At 38.1% G+C, this 19,163-nt stretch overlaps 1 protein-coding gene across 7 annotated transcripts; it reads left to right on the plus strand.

The window, feature by feature from the left end:
• Positions 1-777: 777 nt before the first annotated feature.
• Positions 778-16,538, plus strand: LOC113041151 (syntaphilin-like). Of its 7 annotated transcripts, none has more exons than XM_026199518.1 (7): positions 778-1,044; positions 1,136-1,162; positions 8,527-9,389; positions 11,366-11,482; positions 12,114-12,221; positions 12,313-12,462; positions 13,289-16,538. In XM_026199518.1, the coding sequence occupies exons 3-7, from the start codon at positions 9,247-9,249 to the stop codon at positions 14,916-14,918; spliced, it is 2,148 nt and encodes a 715-aa protein (XP_026055303.1). In that variant the 5' UTR covers positions 778-1,044; positions 1,136-1,162; positions 8,527-9,246; the 3' UTR covers positions 14,919-16,538. The 7 variants fall into 7 exon arrangements, with proteins under 7 accessions (XP_026055303.1, XP_026055304.1, XP_026055302.1 ...); XM_026199519.1 differs by lacking the exon at positions 1,136-1,162 and having other exon boundaries at positions 8,527-8,663; positions 9,315-9,389; XM_026199517.1 differs by lacking the exon at positions 1,136-1,162.
• The last annotated feature ends 2,625 nt before the right edge of the window (positions 16,539-19,163 follow it).

Raw genomic sequence — 19,163 nt, forward strand, 5'->3', positions numbered from 1 at the left:
ATGAGGAAAACCTGGAAATCGCTGTCCGTGGTGCTGAAAGACTTTCAGTTTTTCCTTCTACTCTCGAAGAGTATTGGATATATGATATCTGACTGATTAGGCGGACGTAACCAAACTAGACTCCCATGTGAGTGTAATGCCTGGAAAATGTGTGCTTATTATTTTAGACTGGGTGGTTATTTTAAGGGTTCCATTATAGCTTGCTTCTATTTTTATCTATTTAACTTCTCTCGGTAATTTCTAATTGACTTCGACACTTCCCACTTGAGTTCTTCTCCAGTAAATAAGTGCAGTGAAGTTTTGCAGGTTGAAATAACCACGCTGATTTTACTGCAAATACAGCCCCTAAAATTGTGTTTGGTTGGTGGGGAGAGCGAGGTCTTAAAAGCAACACTTCCTTAAATAGCCTACATTGGCCTATTTTCATAGCGTTCCGGTAAACAGAAACTAATATATATATATATATATATATATATATATATATATATATATATATATATATATATATATATATATATATATATATATATATATATATATATATATATATATATTCAATATATTCTATTATAGATTTTCGATACAAATATTTAATATGTAGGCTAGTGATTTATCTTTTATATTTACATATTTAAGTTTTATAGTTCACGTTTTGGTGATTGGGTGTCAAAAGACAGTTGTGCGTCTATCTGAACATTGCTGACAACAGTTCCTTTAAAATGTAAATAATTAAACGGAAACAACAATAACACCGCATGTCCTCACAACTTCAAGTGGTGTAGTCCCCTTTAAGGAAATCGTCATACTATTACGCATCTGCTTTCATGTCAACGTTCGTCTTCCCTCACGAGGCTCTCAAACCAACCTCATGCGCCAGAATCCCTCTCATCATCAGCAGCAGCACCGCCCCGTCGACTCGCCCTCCCGAGCAGCGGAGCACCGCTGTGGCGGAGTCCTTGACGGGGACGAGCACCCGGGTAAACACGACAAAACACTGCTGTTTACATGAAGGCAAGCTGATTCTCGCCGTAAGGCTGCAACCAGGTACATGTCAAATGTTTTGCATTGCAGTATGACGTGCGAATCGTGATGTATCTTTGTAGCGAAAGACTCCTTATGCATTTCCCTTGTGTAGGACAAACCAAGGACTGTGACGCGCCAGGTAAAGGCTTTATATGAAGTCTGAATGTACCGAACAAAACGATATATCACATTCGCAAGCTAAATGTTGTTTATTTGCACGCCGCGTTTCGCACACATTTTGTGTATCGGTCTTTCGATGTGCGCGCTCACAGCAGATGTTTCCCTGCAACGAGCATGCGTATAGTTGTTTTGGTATTGCGCTACCATACTCTTGTAATCTAGACCTGTGTTTTTATAACTTATTATTTGTCGTTCTGTAGCCCTGGGAATGCTTTATTGCTGATCTGATTTCAGCACGTATTGTGCTCTGTGAGTCGTGACAGGGACGGGTAGTTGTAGGGCCTAGGGTGCTGTATGACCTTGCATCCCTGTAAGGACTTGAGGACTGCAGAGAAAGTGTGCTTAAAAGTGGATTTGTGAGGATCTGGAAAGAGCATCATGTGTAGTCTTCATCACAATCAAGCAAGTTAACATTATTTTGAACATATTAAATCATGTTTAACTGTACAGTGTGTCATGGTGCATCACTAGTAGTAATCTCTCCGGTATTACAGCAATTATCACTTTCTCCTTTGTGCAGGTTGCTGTTTATTGCATGCAGACGTGCCATTGAGGCCTGCCTTGTGGTTGTGTAATGTGCCCAACATGCCATCCCGTCTGTCTGTCTCACCACATACACACAAGCCAGGAAAGCCATTCACAACACTTGAGGAGTTTACGTTCTAGAATAGTGGCTGGATGACTGTCTCCATAGTGACTGCTCTACATCTTCTCAGCATGTAGGCCAATCTCCCAAAGCATTTCCTTAAACATTGGTTCAGCTACAATGAGCACACTTGATATCAATAACATATTTACATATGGCCTTCTGTAGTGATTCCATGCATTTTTGTATGAAAATGATCCATATTTCAAACATAACACTTCTCTCTCACTCCATCTAACTGGTACACGGAAGCTGTTCCGGCGAATAACATAGGACATCGGCAAACGCAGAGAGAGAACAAAACAAAATTCCGGTCATGAATTAAAAGTAAAAACCGAGGATTTGTAAAGAAAAATGTTGGAGGATTTCAATATAAGCCAAGAGGAGACTAGATTTACTTTGCTAAAGTGAGGAAACTTCACTTCTTTTGCTCCTCTTAACAAACTCCTGAGACTAGCATATTTCAGAGGCGTGCGCACAACAAATATGTCCGACGTCAACCGCCAGAACAGCTCCAACTTTAGGTTGAGTAAATGATGACAGAATTTTTTATTTTGGATGAAATATCCCTTTCAGTTAATCCTAAACTGTTGTGGAATGACATTGATGTAGGCATTTGGATCTCTCTTATATCAAAAATCAAAATCACTTTATCTACATTCATTCTCTATATTGACATTAAGTATAGTGTCACTGGAAATGTTTATTATGTATTTCTTACTATTTGTAATTGTTTGTGAGGTAAATATAGTGTTGATTAATTGATAAATCTACTATTTGTAATTGCACTGATTACAACTACTCAAATATAGTTTTTGTTTGTGACATGACAGAGCTGCTGCATTGTTAATGCACTTCAGAGCATTCATGCTGCATTTATCCGTCCACACTGGATACATTTAGCTCCATTCAATCCACTGACTGATCACTTCTCTCTAAGCACCCATGAGGATGGATGACATGATAAATGACTTCATAAGTACTTACTTCTGATCACTTTCTTACCTATCTTAGTCTGGCTCCCAAAAGATTTAGGCAAACATAAGATGGGTTTACTCATTTTTATTAAGGGTGGCACCAGATTTTTTAAAGAAATAGTTCTGCAAGTAAACATTCTGATATTATTTAATTTAATGATAAGATTATTTAATGTAAATATGAGCCTACATTCTGGATTATTTATTCATTTTTTTAATTCCAAACATATTTTCTTTCTTCTGTAAAAACAACAACAACAACAACAAAAGATTTTGAAGACTCTACACAGGTATTTCCATACAAATATCATAGTGACCATGACTGTTAACCTAAGGATTTTGTTAATAAATTAAACTGATGAACTCAATAATGACTCAGTGATTGAGTTAAATGTGAATTCAGTGTTGTTTTAGTGTTATTTGTACAATTATGATTTATTCTGAAATGTATTCTTATTTTTTATTTTTAAAAGGTTTTTATTTTATTTTTAGTAAGTTTTAGTAAGATTGAAAGATTGATATTTGCTTTAGTCATTTTTTTTCATATATCAATTTTACATTTATTTTTATGTAAAGGTGCCGTAGAATGCAATGATACAATATTTTAAATTATTCTCTGATGTCACATTGGATAATAGTAGTAGCTTGAGTTAAGATACAGATGTAAATTTTTTAAAGGGGGGTGAAATGCTCATTTTCACTCAATATCCTGTTAATCTATAGAGTAAGTACTGCATCCTTCATAACTCCAAAAAGTCTTTATTTTTATTATATTTATAAGAGAAAGATAGTCTATACCGCTGGAGGCGTGACGTGTGGGCGGTGCTTAAGAATCACGAGCGCCAGTAGGCTTTTGCGTTGAGAGCGTTTGGAAGCTGTGATATTACCTTGAGGAAAAAAACATCCAAAACAAACCATGGCTAACAGTCAGATTCAGCCGTTTATTTATGATACAGAATCCGATCCAGAGGCTGAAATTGAACAAGGTCAGCAGCAGCAACGACTACAGCAGGACGTCTCTATGTGGTATGTATTGAAACTGTATATATTTCCTTAGTGGTTTTGGAAAATGATTAAGTTCCACTTTATGTCGTCTTCTTTTTTCTTTAAAGCTGTACATGTGGGAAGTGCAGTTTGATGCCAACATCGCATGTTGTTTACTTGATGTGCTTACGCGCCGATAGCTAAGTTAACAACACAGAGATATTTGAAGCGGTTTTACTCACCGCCTGCGGTTCCAACACACGATCGTGACCCTTTTTCGTTGGGACTGCATCATCCTTAAGAAATAAACGATGTGCAAATCCGGCGTCAAACTGGGCCTTGTTTGTGAACAAGCATCTTCGAAATGCAGGGAACAAACAAAAACACTTGCACAACTCCGTTGATTCTCTGTAAAAATAAACTCCATCCACTGGTCCCTTAATGCTGTTTTTTTTTTTTTTTTGGTCTGCTGTGCTTTGGTGACATTTCTGTCTCTCGCTCTGATCAGTGAAAGTCTGTGCTCTCTCTGCTCTGCTCTATGGGAGCGCGCGCTCTTCCGGAAGAAGTGCCCTCAGGACCCATATAAGGAAATTCCGCTCCATCTAACGTCACACAGAGCCATACTCGAAAAAAACTTTATGAAACTTGTGACAAACCGGAAGGAGTATCTTTGGAACAAAAATACTCCTTCAAACGTACAACTTAATTTTTTTAACTTTGTCCATGTTTAGCATGGGAATCCAACTCTTTAACAGTGTAAAAAACTCAGTATGCATGAAATAGCATTTCACCCCCCCTTTAATTAACCATTGGTCTTCCATAGCATAGATTTAGATCATGATAAACACAGGTAAAACCACACATATAGCACACCTCAATACCATAGAAAAAAAATAACTATATGATTTTAGTTTTTTTTTTTTTTTTTTTTTTTTTGCCTTTTAAAATATTTTTCTGTCGATACTGGAATGCGTGTGTAACTACAAATGCTATTTTACCTAATAAATACTCTAATAGTTTAGCTTCAAAAAGGCTACATGGCGAATATGGACACATTTGTCTTAATTGTCTAATAAGAGAAGTAAGCCCAACTCTACCTTGCGTTTCATTTTCAATTAATTTGTTTTGGCTTGTTTTTTGCTAAGCCCATATTATTATATACCCTACTTCAGTTATATTTTATCCATTAGAATGATATATTTTGAATTGCTGTTCTGTTCTGGTACGGTTAAGTGAGAGGAACTAAAATATCATATAGGCCTAGTGTTCATAATGTTGGTACATTATAACATTATTAGGATTGCCGTTATTATTTCTGAAAATGCGACTTATACGAAACTTAGTTATTAGTGTGCAGTACCCGAAAATATGCGATTAATTGTGTATACAGTATGACATACATTTCTAGGCCTACATTCTTCTTTTTTTCAGCAATGGAAGTTATTGAAAATGTTATTGCATGTTAGTAATTGTAATATTTTTAGCTATAGGCCTATACAACAAACCTACAGAGCTTCCAGTAGGTTATTTTACAGAACTGTTAACACAGGAATCTACTACTGCATGCAATAGTTGACGAACATCCAGTTCATATATTAAACTAAGCTATATATTGTTAAATTGAACTTTGCGTTTTTCCATTGCACCTGAAGATGACTTTCAGAAACAATTGTTTTCCAAAGTAACCCCCAGCACCTGCCCCCTCACTTTATGCGCTCTGCTGCCGACCCTGGTTGTTCCTGTTTGCTAAACTCAAGCAGCTTTACACATATACAGTAAAAGAAATGGACACAGTGACCACCCCATTGGAACTCAACTGAGATAAGTGAAGCCCATTTTTAGCGTTTTTTAGCACTTCCGTTTCTGACGCGCAGACTCAAACTAAGCTTGATGACGTCAGCAACCTGTCTGACAGATGTAGATCTTCTAGTAGCTGTGCGTGCAAAATGCCATCGTTAATCTTGCAGAGACGGCGAGCTTGAGCGGGGAGTTCTTTGTCGTGAGTGAGCAGGAGTAAGTATTCTGATTAATTATTTTGTATAGTATTTTAAAATGTAACGCCAGTACGCCATATTAAGTTAATTGCCTGCGAGCTTCTCCACCTGTCTGTACGGTAATGCGACAGAGAGTCGCGTGGTTATGACGCAATCGTTAGCCTACTTTTTACAAAAACTGTTTCTACGGGGCCATAATGTAACATAGAAGGTAATGGAGCCCTTTATACATTATCTTTAGAAATAAATAATGGACAAATGGAGTCTTTAAACGCCTCAGATGTAAAGTTATTCGCTGTCAAAGTGACGCCAAAATGAATGGGAGTCAATGGGAATGCTAACGCAAGTGAAGTTCTGCTAAAAGATGGCAGCCCCCACCCGACTTCAACTTCCGGTCAACTTCCTTGTCACCTGGCTTTACACTGAATCTCACGTGACCAAGACTTGTCAGCGAGTAAAGGTATCTGCTGGTAAACTCGCACTGCGCTGCGGTTTTGAACCTTGAGCTGAGTGGATAAATGGTCCATGTGCCGCGATTCAAATGAGTGGCACTCTTTCATTCCACTTTTGGCTCATGAACATTATATTGAACATTTATTGAACACTTCATACAGTTTTATCGAGGAAAATTATATTGTGATAATCATCTTTTCGATTTATTGCCCAGTCCTATGCCTAAGTACATGTAGTTAAATGGTTACTCCACCCCGAAATTAAAATTTCCTTTAATTAATATTACTCAGTACTTAAATGTATAATTACACTGTTACAAGGACACCTTTAAATAAAGTGTAACCTAGCTTTATTTCAGTTAATGAAAACTATTATTTAATAGTTCTGTTATTAGTTAACAATGCCAGAATACATAAATTTCAGTCTACTCCTCATTATATGGCTTCTGACATCTTATGGAGAATAAATTATACGGACTACTTTATAGTGCTTTTATATATATATGTATATATATTTGTTGTTTTTCCAGCTTGACATGATTTATGAGCAAGTGTTTCTGCAGTAATATATCTTGAATGTGGCCTGTGAGAGAGAAGAGACGTGCTGGGTCATAACAATCACTCATCTGCAGCTTTCTGCACATCTCATACGACAGCAGCCAGAGGTCATCCAGTGCTGTAGCAGGAGCATGACACAGCAGATTTCATCATCAAAATATATTCTCTTAATTCTTCCTAGTGCAAATACAGTGTTCTTTTCTATGCAATTCATATTTTTATATTTGTATTTGTACTTGCTTTCACATATGTTTTTCAATAACTCCTTCTTCAGACATGTCTGCTTAATTTATGAGCCACACACAAAGTTAAGTTTATTAGTTCATTTTCCATTTGATCTGAATGATCTGAACTTGATACAAACTAGGCAGACGGTATAAAATTAGAAAGACTGAGACTGTAGTCTTCTGCATTGGTGCAAAGTTCAAACAGATAGGATGGATCTCACAGCTGCTCTCTACATTATGACTCACTCTGCGTCAGAGGGACACCACACGGTCCTGATACTGACTCAGCGACTGCACAGTTTCCACTAAAAAATATATTAGACCCCTGTTTATTTATTCACAATGTAGTTATTTATTAATAATATAATTTTGTGTTGCTTTAATGAGCTTTCATCATTCTAATTTTGTTTTCTTTACTTTTTATTTCACTTACACTTAATTTTTCATCTTAATTATTTCTTATTTATTTCACCTTTATTTCACTTAATGAAAATGCTTCTTAAGTTTTTTGTTGACCATAATAACAGCGGTCTGTTGTGTTCATTTTCATCACCCAACAAACCCCAAGTGGTTAAAAGGTCATATCATTATGATAAAGGATTGAGTTGCTCATTATGAGGAGCATATTGCAGTGTATCATTGCTTATACTAAGCTGTGCCAGATCCTTTTTAATTATTTAGATCATTAATCCCTCTTTTCGCTCACCATGTGTCTCAGGATGCACAATGTAGTAGAAATCGCTGCTTTTTACCATTTCCTCTTTTGTCTGTTTCTCTCAAATTAAATATTCTAGCTGTATCAGGAATGAAGCTTCTGGGTAGATCATGATTTCACTGAGTAATCTGATTGTGAAAGTTAAAGCTCTGTTATTTCTGTTGTCTGGCCTCGCACCAACGCAGAGTCAGAGACCAACCAGTCTGTAGATATCAGCACAATGTTAAATATATTACAGCTCCGCAAGCAATGCTGCTGCCAGGCATGCTGAGTGTGAAGAGATCAGATAGATTAGATGAAATAAACAGATTCTTATGTGTCCTTTTGACTTTGATGGCATGATCTGCTTCACTTTTAATGTAAGAGAAAAATGCAAACATTAAGTTGACATCTTAAAGGGACAGTTCACTTAAAAGTGAAAACTTTTGAAATCATTCACTCCTTGTTCTATGGAACATGAACAGAAAAATGCATTTTCAAAACACTACATTTAAAAAAAAAAGTGTTTCTTTAATTTTCTGCAGACCATAGAAAGTCATTTAGGTTTGGACTGACATGGAAGGTAGGAAAATGATTACATTTTTGGGTGAACTGTCACTTTAATAATATTACAGTGCTGCAACAAACCTGAAATATTCCTTTTTAGAATGTACCTCCTTAGGAACCAGCTGTTATGTAAATGAGATGAGGGTTGATACATGGTTTGATATAGAGAATCATTTCCTCAAGTCAAACTGACGACATTGTCTGTGTTCTTGTGTTTTTTTCAGGCTGGCTGCAGCTGAGCTTTTCATGCTGTGTTGACAGCGAGGAAGACAGATCCAGCTGAAGAAGGAAAAAGGAAGGAGAGGACTGCTGACTCCATGTCTTCACCTTCGAATAAAAGATCTGGCTCTGGATCACGCAAGTACGGCACCTTTTGTCTCTCTTCAAATCTTTCTATCAGACTTGCAGCTGCGTTGGTGCTTCGCTGTAATATCTAACCCATCTAGCTGCTGTTTAACGCTCTTAATCACAGTATGATCTCTGCTGCAGTTTAACGACCTTTTGTGCTTCAAGTGCTTCGATAATCCTTTCTCTCTCTTTCCTCTGCTGCCGTCATTACTACTGTACATCCGCTATTTAGCACTTTCAATTTCTCTCTCTGCTGTCAAGACCTTTTCACCCTACAAGTGCCAGATTGTATAAAAACTTTCTAAGGGGCCAGTTTAAAAGATTTCTAAGCACATTAATGTACTTGGATATTAAACACATACTCACAAATGTACACTAATGTTCATTAGTTTGGGATCCGTATGATTAGTCTCTTATGCAAGGCTGCATTTATTTCATCAATATATTGTAATATTGTGAACAAAAATTATAACATTTTTAAATAACTGATTTCAAAATGTATTTATCCTTCAGAAATCAATATTTGTGCTTAATGTTTTGGAAACTGTTAAAAATTTTAAGCCACGCCTGTGTGCAACTCATATATAGTAGTGGCGATGCGTTTTAATGGTAATATTGCAGTAGAGCCCAGCTCTGTGCGTCTGTCTCATCTCTGTTTCCTCAGATTCAACCTGCTGAAGGCCCTACAGCCTAAACACCACTTGCAGCAAATGCTGTCGTCTCCCTCTGCGTCCCCTGTGTGAGACTCTGATTCAGTACCCTATAGTAGGGCATGGTCATGTAGTTAACACTGCTGCACTGGGCATTCACACGCCAATTTAAAACCAGCCCATTACCTGCTACCACTGATGCTGATGTTAGGATCTGAGAGGGCAGTTTACGCTGAACTCACCGGTCTTTGGCAGAAGCTCAGAGGAAGAGCAAATGGATCAGTTAATCATCTGTAAATCTGTTCCACGAGAAGCCATTTTGGCTGTGATTGAAATGATGATCTGTGAGATCGACAGTGAATGTGATATTTTCACAGTGATTCTAATGAGTGTGTGGCAATGCTGTGCACATATTCACTACACATTACCCAACTTTCCCTCAATTGATCCATATCACTGAAAACATAATGGACGTAGCTGGTCTGTCCAACTACCCTGGCTGCTTTTCTCTCTCTTCCTTCTTTTCCTTGCTATCAGTATTGATAGCAGAGTTCTCTTTTTCTCTATCACTCCTCAAGCACGCTTTGTTTGTTTCAGGTCTTTCACTTTGCTTTTTTATTTTCTTTGCTTCGCTCTCACCTTAACCATGACCTTGGCTTGCTTTCATGGTTAGGTAGTTCAGCAAACCTTTTATAGCCCACCAATGGTGGTCCTGGTGGACCGTAGTTATAGTGGCGTATCACTATAAATGTGCTGTTTTGATTGGTAGCTTGTTGTCAACTCAAGAGCATTATATTTAGACAATATTTAGAGTTATTTTAGTGTTATTTATATACTATTATATTATTTATTAATATTTTAGGTTGTATTTTTAAATTTCCAGTTTTCAATTTAATGTACGTTTTAGCCATGTTTATGTGTGTATCCTTTTTATTAGTTATTATTTACAATTATGATGTTTTTTTTAGCTTATAATAGATTTTTATTTTAGTTTTAGTAATTTTTGTACTTCAACTTCAGTGGTCAACTGATATAAGGATTTTAGAGGTTGCTGCTGATACTGATATTTACTCAAAACTCACTCACAAAACTGAAATAAAAATGATCGGTCAGGATTCAGACTTATCTATCATGCCTGTAAAAACAGCACTCTGCACCACCTAAAGTGCTTGCTTTCAGCGCTGCTAACCCAAGATTTAATTTTCCCTAAAGAGAATGTTTCTGGGAGATTAAAGAGTCCTTTTGCTCTAAGATACCCCATGATCTATTGCTCCTAGAATTTGACTGGCGATTGTGTATTATTTTGCCTCTTATGAATTTGGTAGGCTATGTGAGGTCAGCATACAGAATGAAATTGCATGTTCAGAAGATCTTGAAATCAGTTAGTTAGAATCTCTTTTGCTTCCATAAAAGAGGCTTTTAATGCCAGCAAGGATGAAGGAAACAGTCTAATTCTGTCAAAAGTAATTTAGTAAGCCTCATATGTCCAGCATGATTTTTTTATTCTTTTAAGTGTGGCAAAGTGGCTCTGATCCTTCCCAGCCCTGTGCTAGTGTTTCTGACAACCAGAATTAGTAAGAAGCTCCTTTTTATCTTTCTCTCTGTTCTCCCCCGACTGCTGCCTTAATCAATTAGTCAGACAATCTGTCAAGTAATCTGTTAGATCTGCAACCTTGTGTCCAGAGTTTCATGATCATAATGAAACAAGCTTCATTGAGTCAAGTTCATTTCAATCGGATGTTTGACTCAAAGGTTGCATACTTTAACCAAATATTGTGTAAATTGCAATCATTCAAAATTTTACATCAGGAATTTCAGTGACCGGTGTTTACATAATTTTCAGGAAATTGGAAAAAAAAAAATTGTGGATACAAATAGAGCATAATGACAGATGATAACCTTTTTGTAGCACAACTGCTTCTACCAGTTTCATCCCATATTTATAAACAAGTTTACAAGAAAATGTCCACAGAAACATTCATTTGAAACTATATACAATAGAGGTTAAGGTGACAGTTAGGTGTGTGCTGTCCTGTGTAATGATTCCTTTTTGTTTGTGGGTCAGTTTTGACTATTGCAGGTTTATAGAGCTAGACTACACACCCATGGAGTCAGGCATTATGGTCTCTATGAGACAGAGCAGAGGATTTCTGACACCAAAGTCCCCGGAACGCCACTGTCGGTCAGCACTCCATCATCCCTTCTGTCACATTCTTTTTTTTCTTTCTCTTCTATTCTTCATTTTTCTTTGTTCTCTGTGTGGCATTCTGTCAGCATGGATTTCAAACTCTTCAACCACAGCACAATGTCCCTATAAAATCGAACTTTATGATTTTACTGGGGGTTTAAAGCTCGAATTGCATATGTGTGTCACAGTTGAAGATAATTTCATGTCTGTGGTGTGCAAAGTGACCTCTCATTAGATGGCTCTGCTGTTAATTTCTGCTTGTTCAGCTGCCAGTTTGTTTCTCATATTTGATTCATGATGAAAACGTATCATGATTTGTCATCTGTGCACATAATTCAACTGTTTGTATTACGTTACAGTTTGTGCTTGCAGTTTTATGTGAGCTGGGTGTCTTTTTTTTCTTTACATATAAAAGGTGTTCTCCCCTAGTTGACTGTAAGTATAGAGAGCCATGTTAGTCAATTTGTACCATAAGTACGCATGTTTGATTTTGTGTTTCATGGAATTGTACTTTTCGTTTGTTCATGTTAGTGTGTGTTTGTGCATTCTGTTTATTCCTCATCCTGCATCCTCCTAAGTGGCCTTGAAGGTGACACTCAGAAATTGTGATTCTGTTATGCTACAGACGGAGTCAAGCACCTGTCAGTAACCGTGATCCCTATGGAAATGCCTCTCTCAGCAGCAGTAGCAATTCAGGGTCATGCAAGGGTAGTGATGGAAGCCCAACCCATAGGTGAGACACAACTCATCCATAGACCAGTGATGCATTTCTCCTTTCTTGTTTGTTTATATGTAATATATACCACTTTTCTCATCCATATCAGGCGTCACATAAAATACACCTCCTGCAATGATAACCATGGTATCCGGCCCCCTCCACCTGAGCAATACCTTACCCCACTGCAACAGAAAGAGGTGTGTATCAGACACCTCAGAGCACGGCTCAAAGAAACCATCGAAAGACTGCAGAACAGGTAAAGCATGAATCATTTATAAAATGAGGGCCCATGCACTTATGACCTCATCAGTCTGAAGAAATTACTTTGATCTTTAAGCAGCAGTTAATTAAAGTTATTCCTTTATTTTGGAATTATGCAAATTTGTACTTAGTTGATTTCTAGACCGTGTAACAATTATCTATCAAGGCACTAACTGCTGAATATTAGCATTTAGACTGTGTAATTTGTCATTTATTTCCCTCTGTTTTTAAGGAATATAATCTAAATATTTATAACTTTTCTAAACTGTTTATTTTAAAGGCAGCCTCCATTTGTCTAATATCAGGAAAATTGAAATTTGTTTTTAAAGCTTTTTTGTGTAATGCTCTAATGAGAGCTATTGGTCAGCATTTACATTTATCACAATGGCAGTTGTTCGCCTGTTCTTGTACATGTTTGCTTACTGCACTCAGTTTTGGGCACACAACTTTTTAAGTCAATTACCTGAGCCATAAAGGCCATGTGACTAAATATTCTAGGCACATTCCCCTTCTCCCACTGATCAAACGAATAGAAGATATTTCCCCAAACTCAGCTGTTGAACCACTGTGTTACTATGTTGGGCAGCTCTAACTTAAACTGTCACCATGTTCAAGGAAAGTTAAATTTTCAAAGAAAGTAAATTATCAGTCAATGCTATATAGTTGGAAAATCACACTGTACTGGGATGGAAACAAGTGTTAAGTGAAAACATTTGACACAGCAGTTTTAATTTTGGTCTTTCACCCACCAGTCACTTCTTGACATTCCTTCCTTGCTTCATCTTTTGACAACCTCTGTCTTTTTTCCCCTCCTTCGTTAGGGACACTGAGATTGATGAGTTGCGCACTCAGCTGTCTCGTATGCAAGAGGATTGGATTGAAGAGGAGTGCCACCGCGTGGAGGCCCAGCTGGCTCTGAAGGAGGCTCGCAGGGAGATCCAGCAGCTTAAGCAGGTTGTTGATGTTGTCAGATCCAGTCTGGGAGACACCGACACTGGAGTGCAAAAGTGCTTCCAAGACATAAACCTCCAGAACCACAAGCTGGAGTCTTTATTGCAGAGCATGGAGCTGGCTCAGATCGGGACCCCCAAAACAGGAGAAACACTGGCAGGTGGAGGGGTGGTGGGGGCAGGGCTGGAGGTCAGCGAGGGCCTGGTGGAGTCTTCCGAAGGCTCCCCAGCTCGCTCGCTTACCCGCAGCTCTACCTACACCAAGCTAAGTGACCAGACTGGCCAGGAACATGGGGGTAATGAAAATGGGTGTGACATTCCATGTTTGTCAGGTGAGGGCACGCAGGACAGCGGGTTTGTTTGTTGTGGAGAAAGTGGAAGAGGAGCAAGCAGGGCAGACCTGCTCCTGGAGGCTGCGTTTTTGTCTCAAGAAACAGCCTCGCTGCTCAATGCGTACTCCCGCCTGCCACACTCCTCCACCTACGAGGCACTGAGTATCAGCGAGCCGAGAGCTGTGCCACTCCACTGCAGTGGGATCGGGATGGGGACCACTGTTAGTGCTAGTCATCCATGTTTGTCACATCATCACCTATACCTGCATCACCTACGTGAGCAAGGCATTCAAACGGACTACGACCATGCACCTGCTTCGGCCCCTGCCCATGGTCCCAGTACATCCTTTAACTGTGATCTGGACACTATTGCTGAGCGCACCTTCCGCTCCCAGGCATGCAGTCCAACCTCTACCTGGATGTCTGATGAGGGAGATGATCTGGAGTCGGTAGCCACAGAATCAGCCATTACGGCAACAGTTGCCACAGCTTCTGCTGTCACAGACTTTTCCAACAAGTCTGCACCAGCTGTTTCAATGGAGCCTTGGGCACCAAATGCGTCTGTTACAAAAGGACCTGAAAATCTAGTGTTGGAGTCCTCTGTCAAGGAGACAACGGTTCCAGAGCTCCTTACAGTCTTACCAACCACCACAACAGCTTTGACCACAGAGACCATTGGATCCCAAGTAACCAACTCTGTTCAACCTCAACCTGTAACAGACCCTTTGCCAAACCCTTGCAACTCCCCTTGCTCCATGCAGCCATTGATTGAGACTGAAGGAGAGCCCCTTCCACAGACCACTCAGCCTCGAGGTATACTAACAGACGCTGGGGATGAAGGGGATCATGTCATAAATATAGGTGAAGAAGATGAAGATGAGGTTGACGAGAGTGCTACGAACACAGAGTCCAAGTCGTCTGGCTGTGGTTTACCGGTAAAGAACTACTGGAGCCGGCACTTCCTGGTGGATTTGCTTGCAGTGGTCGTGCCAGTGGTCCCCACAGTGGCGTGGCTCTGTCGGGGTCCACACCGCGTTGGTCAGCCAATGTACCATATTGGTTCTCTCATGCGAGGTTGCTGCACCGTGGCGCTCCATTCCCTGCGTCGAGGAGGAGGCCTTCGCCACTACCCCGCAGGAGGAGGTGGTTCAGGGGGAATGAGTATATAAGACCAGCTCTTCTCTCTGGAGAAGCATTGAAGCCAGTGATATCACTGTTCTTCTGTCATGTGCAATTAGGGAATGGTTAACACATGTTAAATGAATTGAGGCAACAAGGATAGTGTCTGAGCACAGCACCTTAATGCTGTGGTTCTCTATGGTCTATATCCAAGACAAGATAAGAATGAGGAAGGGGAATCACTAGCATGTATTTACACCTACAAATGAGATGCTCATAAAGTTCAGGACTTCAAATGAGCTTTCACCTTTTTCCACAACTACTACCCTGAGTAAAGAGGCGAGATGATGTGTTCTGAATGATGGACTGACATGATGACATTAACTTTGTGACTGACACTAAAAGAACCCCTTTAATATGATTGTATTCCCCCTATTTAGGGACACAATAAGTGATGGGAAGAAACTTTTGTGCATCCCTCTTACCGTCACCGTAGAGGGTGTGTGTCATATATGTTTGCATTGATTTTTCTGAGTGAGTGTTGTGTTAATGTACAGTGCAGCCAAAGCACCTGGATTACTAATGGCCATCATTGTTGTAGCCGTGAGTGCAGTAGTTAGCTGTCCCATTACTTATGTCTGTGTGGCATAAGAGCAGAACATCCTTTCCCCTTAAGGAGGCAGGTAAGCACCTGCTGAGCTATTTATATGTTTAGCATATACCACTAGTGTCCTAGATAAATCCTAACACAAAATGATGATAGTCCATCTGGAGGCTTTTAGACAATATATTCTTTATTCTAGACTCAATTATGTGGGAAAGTTTAACGGTTCAGAAATGCACTTGTATAGTTGAATGCGTATTTAGGGAAAGGGTGATGCATTAAGTAATAATATGAACAGCAAGAAAGATTCAGCGTTTAGACAATGATCAGGGTTAAATGACTTTAATAGGTTCATGGGAGCTTTTTCACCAGAAATGAATTTTATGATTTTGTTTCACTGTGTGACCATCAAAAGCCTGTCATAGCCAGATGTTTTTGGATGAAATGCTAATCTTTAACAATAGGTGTAATTGTCATGTTCACTTGTTAGTCTATATACAATATAATTACAGCCTGATGTGTTTGGCAAAAGCTGGCATGAGAGTTACTAAATGCTAAACAAGGAAATAGCTGAACTTAATTTAGTATTACACCCTGCTTAACAAGACTATTAGGACTAATGTTATTAAATGTTAGCTAATATGTTATTTCTGAAATACTATGTAACATAATTCCACTGAAAAGCTAAAAGAAAGAATAAAAAATGTTGTATTGGTTAAAAAGTGGAATATACAAATTGATGAACTAAGTTTAAAATTTAAAACAGTGAAAGTAAATTAAATATTTACTGCATGCAAACAAATTTGAATTTAGAATTCTCTGCTTTCAGCTTTTTCCAAGCATTTGGCAATGACTTCATGTACCCTGTGATGTTCATGTTGACCATTTATTTGCCTGACACTTAGGTGACAGGTAACATTTAATGAAACATCGATTGCACTATAATTCACTTTATAAGCAATTACTTGAATTATACTTGATTGTGAGTTTCTGTCTGTCCAAAGGTCAGTGCATACATGTGGATTTGTGGTTCAAGGTTAGATTTCACCAACACCACCATTAAAAAAAAAAAACATTCATAAACTCATATGAATATGCTTTGTGTATATGTGACAGGACAGTAACATTTTTCCAGTCGGTAGTGGAGAAGGTAATAAGCCAGATTATAACTATTGTAGTTATTTGTGTCTCACATATGCTCTCTTCTTCTTTCTTTCAAAATCATGAATAGCCGCTGCCTTTCTGTCTACCTCCTCCCTCTGATATTGTGTACAGTATAATGTTATACAGACTTTATTTATTGCTATTTGCGAAGTTCTCATTTAAATTTGATGTGGTGTCTGTAAGGTTTTTCAGCGCTTAATATTTATTATTTTAACTGCTTGACAATCTTAATTTGTGCTTTAAGTGGTGTTAAGTGGTTATGTATGTCTTTCATTAATAGTCTCTGCACTTTTTCACGTCATTCCAACTGAGCACTTTTTCAAATTTAAATAAAATTTATGCATTTAGCAGACGCTTTTATCCAAAGCAACTTACAGTGCATTCAGGCTAACATTTTTTACCTAACGTATTCCCTGGGAATCGAACCCACAACCTTGCACTGCTAACGCAGTGCTCTTCCACTTGAGCCACAGTAACACATTAAGGCAGCATTTACACTGCAGGTCTTGATACCCAAATCCAATTTTCTGACTATATCCAATTTTTTTGACGACCCGCTTACATCATCTTTCAAAAGTGACCCGTATCCGATTTTTGCATTTACACTGTACAATGCTGAAACTACCAAACGTAGACGTTCTGACTTGGACAAGGAAGTAAAACAGCACGAAATACAATGAATGCAGATGCAAATAAAATTATACAGTGTTTCGCTTTCCACAATATTTTGAAAAGTCAACAAAAAAAATCAGCAAAACATTGGTCTCGTATAGCGGAGAAAAAAAGGAGAGCCCTTTATTTCTGTAACAACGCCCCAAAGACTTAAAAGACATGAAACCTCCACATTGCTCCACTGTGTGTATCCTTCATCTTCCATCACACCTATAATGTCATGTGATCTCAGCTGGGATGACGTCACTTTTTTATGACGTGTGACTCGCATTTACTGGGGAATATCCGATTTGTCTGCTTATATGGCACATGCAAATGCACAAATCCGATTCATATCCGATTTATTACCACATAGGAAGGAGGCCTGAATCCGATCTGAGAAAACTGGAATCCATTCGGTTTTTTCCTGTTTACACGTTCACCAGTCATATCCGATCTGTGCCACATGAGAGTAAAAAATTGGATTTGGGTCACTTGAGCCATGCAGTGTAAATGGGGCCTAAATAACCTTACAATAAATGTAAATAAATGAAGGCATATATGTTCCTGATATATATATTAATAGACTCATGTATGTTGAAATTATGAATGTGTGGCTTTCAGATAGTTTTGTCTTTTGGCTTATCAGAATATGTTTCTGAGGTTAAATGAGATTGTAATCAATTTTTACCCCAAGAATAGGAGGTTTCCTCCAAACTGCTACTGTCTGTCAGTGAAATGTACGTAAATAACTATTGTATTAGTTATTTGGCTGGATAAATGTTGGACGCTGATATAAAGCTTTGTATACCTTTTGAAATGACACACAAGGCCTTGATAAGATGTTCTTGAATTTTTTTGAAGCCATATTACAAGCAGAGATGAGGATGTTGGCCCTGTATGCTGGTCAATTGGAGTAATATTTCTATTTTGTCATGTATTGTCATATCACAGTTTTTTTCCACTTTGTGTGAGTGTTTGTAATTTAATGTGAAAATTCATATGTATGTATATGTATATCAGTTCATTTTTCTTTCTGCATTTGGATGGTAATTAATAATCACAGATTATTTGCTTTAAAGCTTCCAATCCTCCACAGATCTCAATACGGTAGTTTATAAAAAATGTTTTTTGTTAATTATTTTCAGAAGTAAGCAGACTCTCCCTGCATTGTGTCTGAGCATTCTAGCCAAGTGACAGGTTTTTCTCCATATCAACAGTTTTTACTGCATTTTTGGGGAGGATTAAGAAAAACATCCAAGTTTGAAGTAAGCGTCAGCTAACAGATTTTGTTTAGAATCTACTTTTGTAAACAAAATGTCTTGTAACATGCATTTCATTACTCTCCAATAATATTTTTTAGGGTAAGCTGGCAATGATAATTTTTTTACCAATGTTCATCACATTCAGATATGGTTTAAAGACATTAGTACTGCATACTTTCCATAAATTGTTTGGTTAAATGTAAATAGCCTCCAATGAGATGAAAATGATAAGCCCTGCTTTTTTTCTTTCAGAGTGACTATTGAAATGTAAAATTGGTGGCAAACTGACACATCAATAGTCTAGTGTCTGTTAAGCAGGATTTTTACGACTGTGCCTAAAAGATTAGATCTCACAAATGTACCTTTGTTATAGAGGGTTTTTTTTTTTTTTCTTAAATTGTCATTCTAATGACATGTTTACATCGTCACCTGGCACTTCAGTTTTGTCTCTGTATTGTCTAACAGTATCAGCACCGTAAGTGAAACCAGTCTTGTAGTTCTGGTAATGTTTCATAGTGTCTCAATATTTTTGTGTGGAAAATATTTTAATGGTAATATTAGTGTACAGTCATCACTGCAACACATCGCTCTTGACCTTCTGTAAAAGGGTC

Source organism: Carassius auratus, chromosome 23 (genome assembly GCF_003368295.1).
Source record: "Carassius auratus strain Wakin chromosome 23, ASM336829v1, whole genome shotgun sequence".
In the NCBI taxonomy this organism is placed as follows: domain Eukaryota; kingdom Metazoa; phylum Chordata; class Actinopteri; order Cypriniformes; family Cyprinidae; genus Carassius; species Carassius auratus.

Bases quoted from the DNA above. Each gene is read 5' to 3' on its own strand.
- LOC113041151 (XM_026199518.1), top strand. From the start codon at position 9,247: ATGCGTTTTAATGGTAATATTGCAGTAGAGCCCAGCTCTGTGCGTCTG. The intron at 9,390-11,365 runs GTGAGACTCTGA...TTTGTGGGTCAG, and splicing joins TCTCCCTCTGCGTCCCCTGT to TTTTGACTATTGCAGGTTTA. The intron at 11,483-12,113 runs GTCAGCACTCCA...GTTATGCTACAG, and splicing joins TCCCCGGAACGCCACTGTCG to ACGGAGTCAAGCACCTGTCA.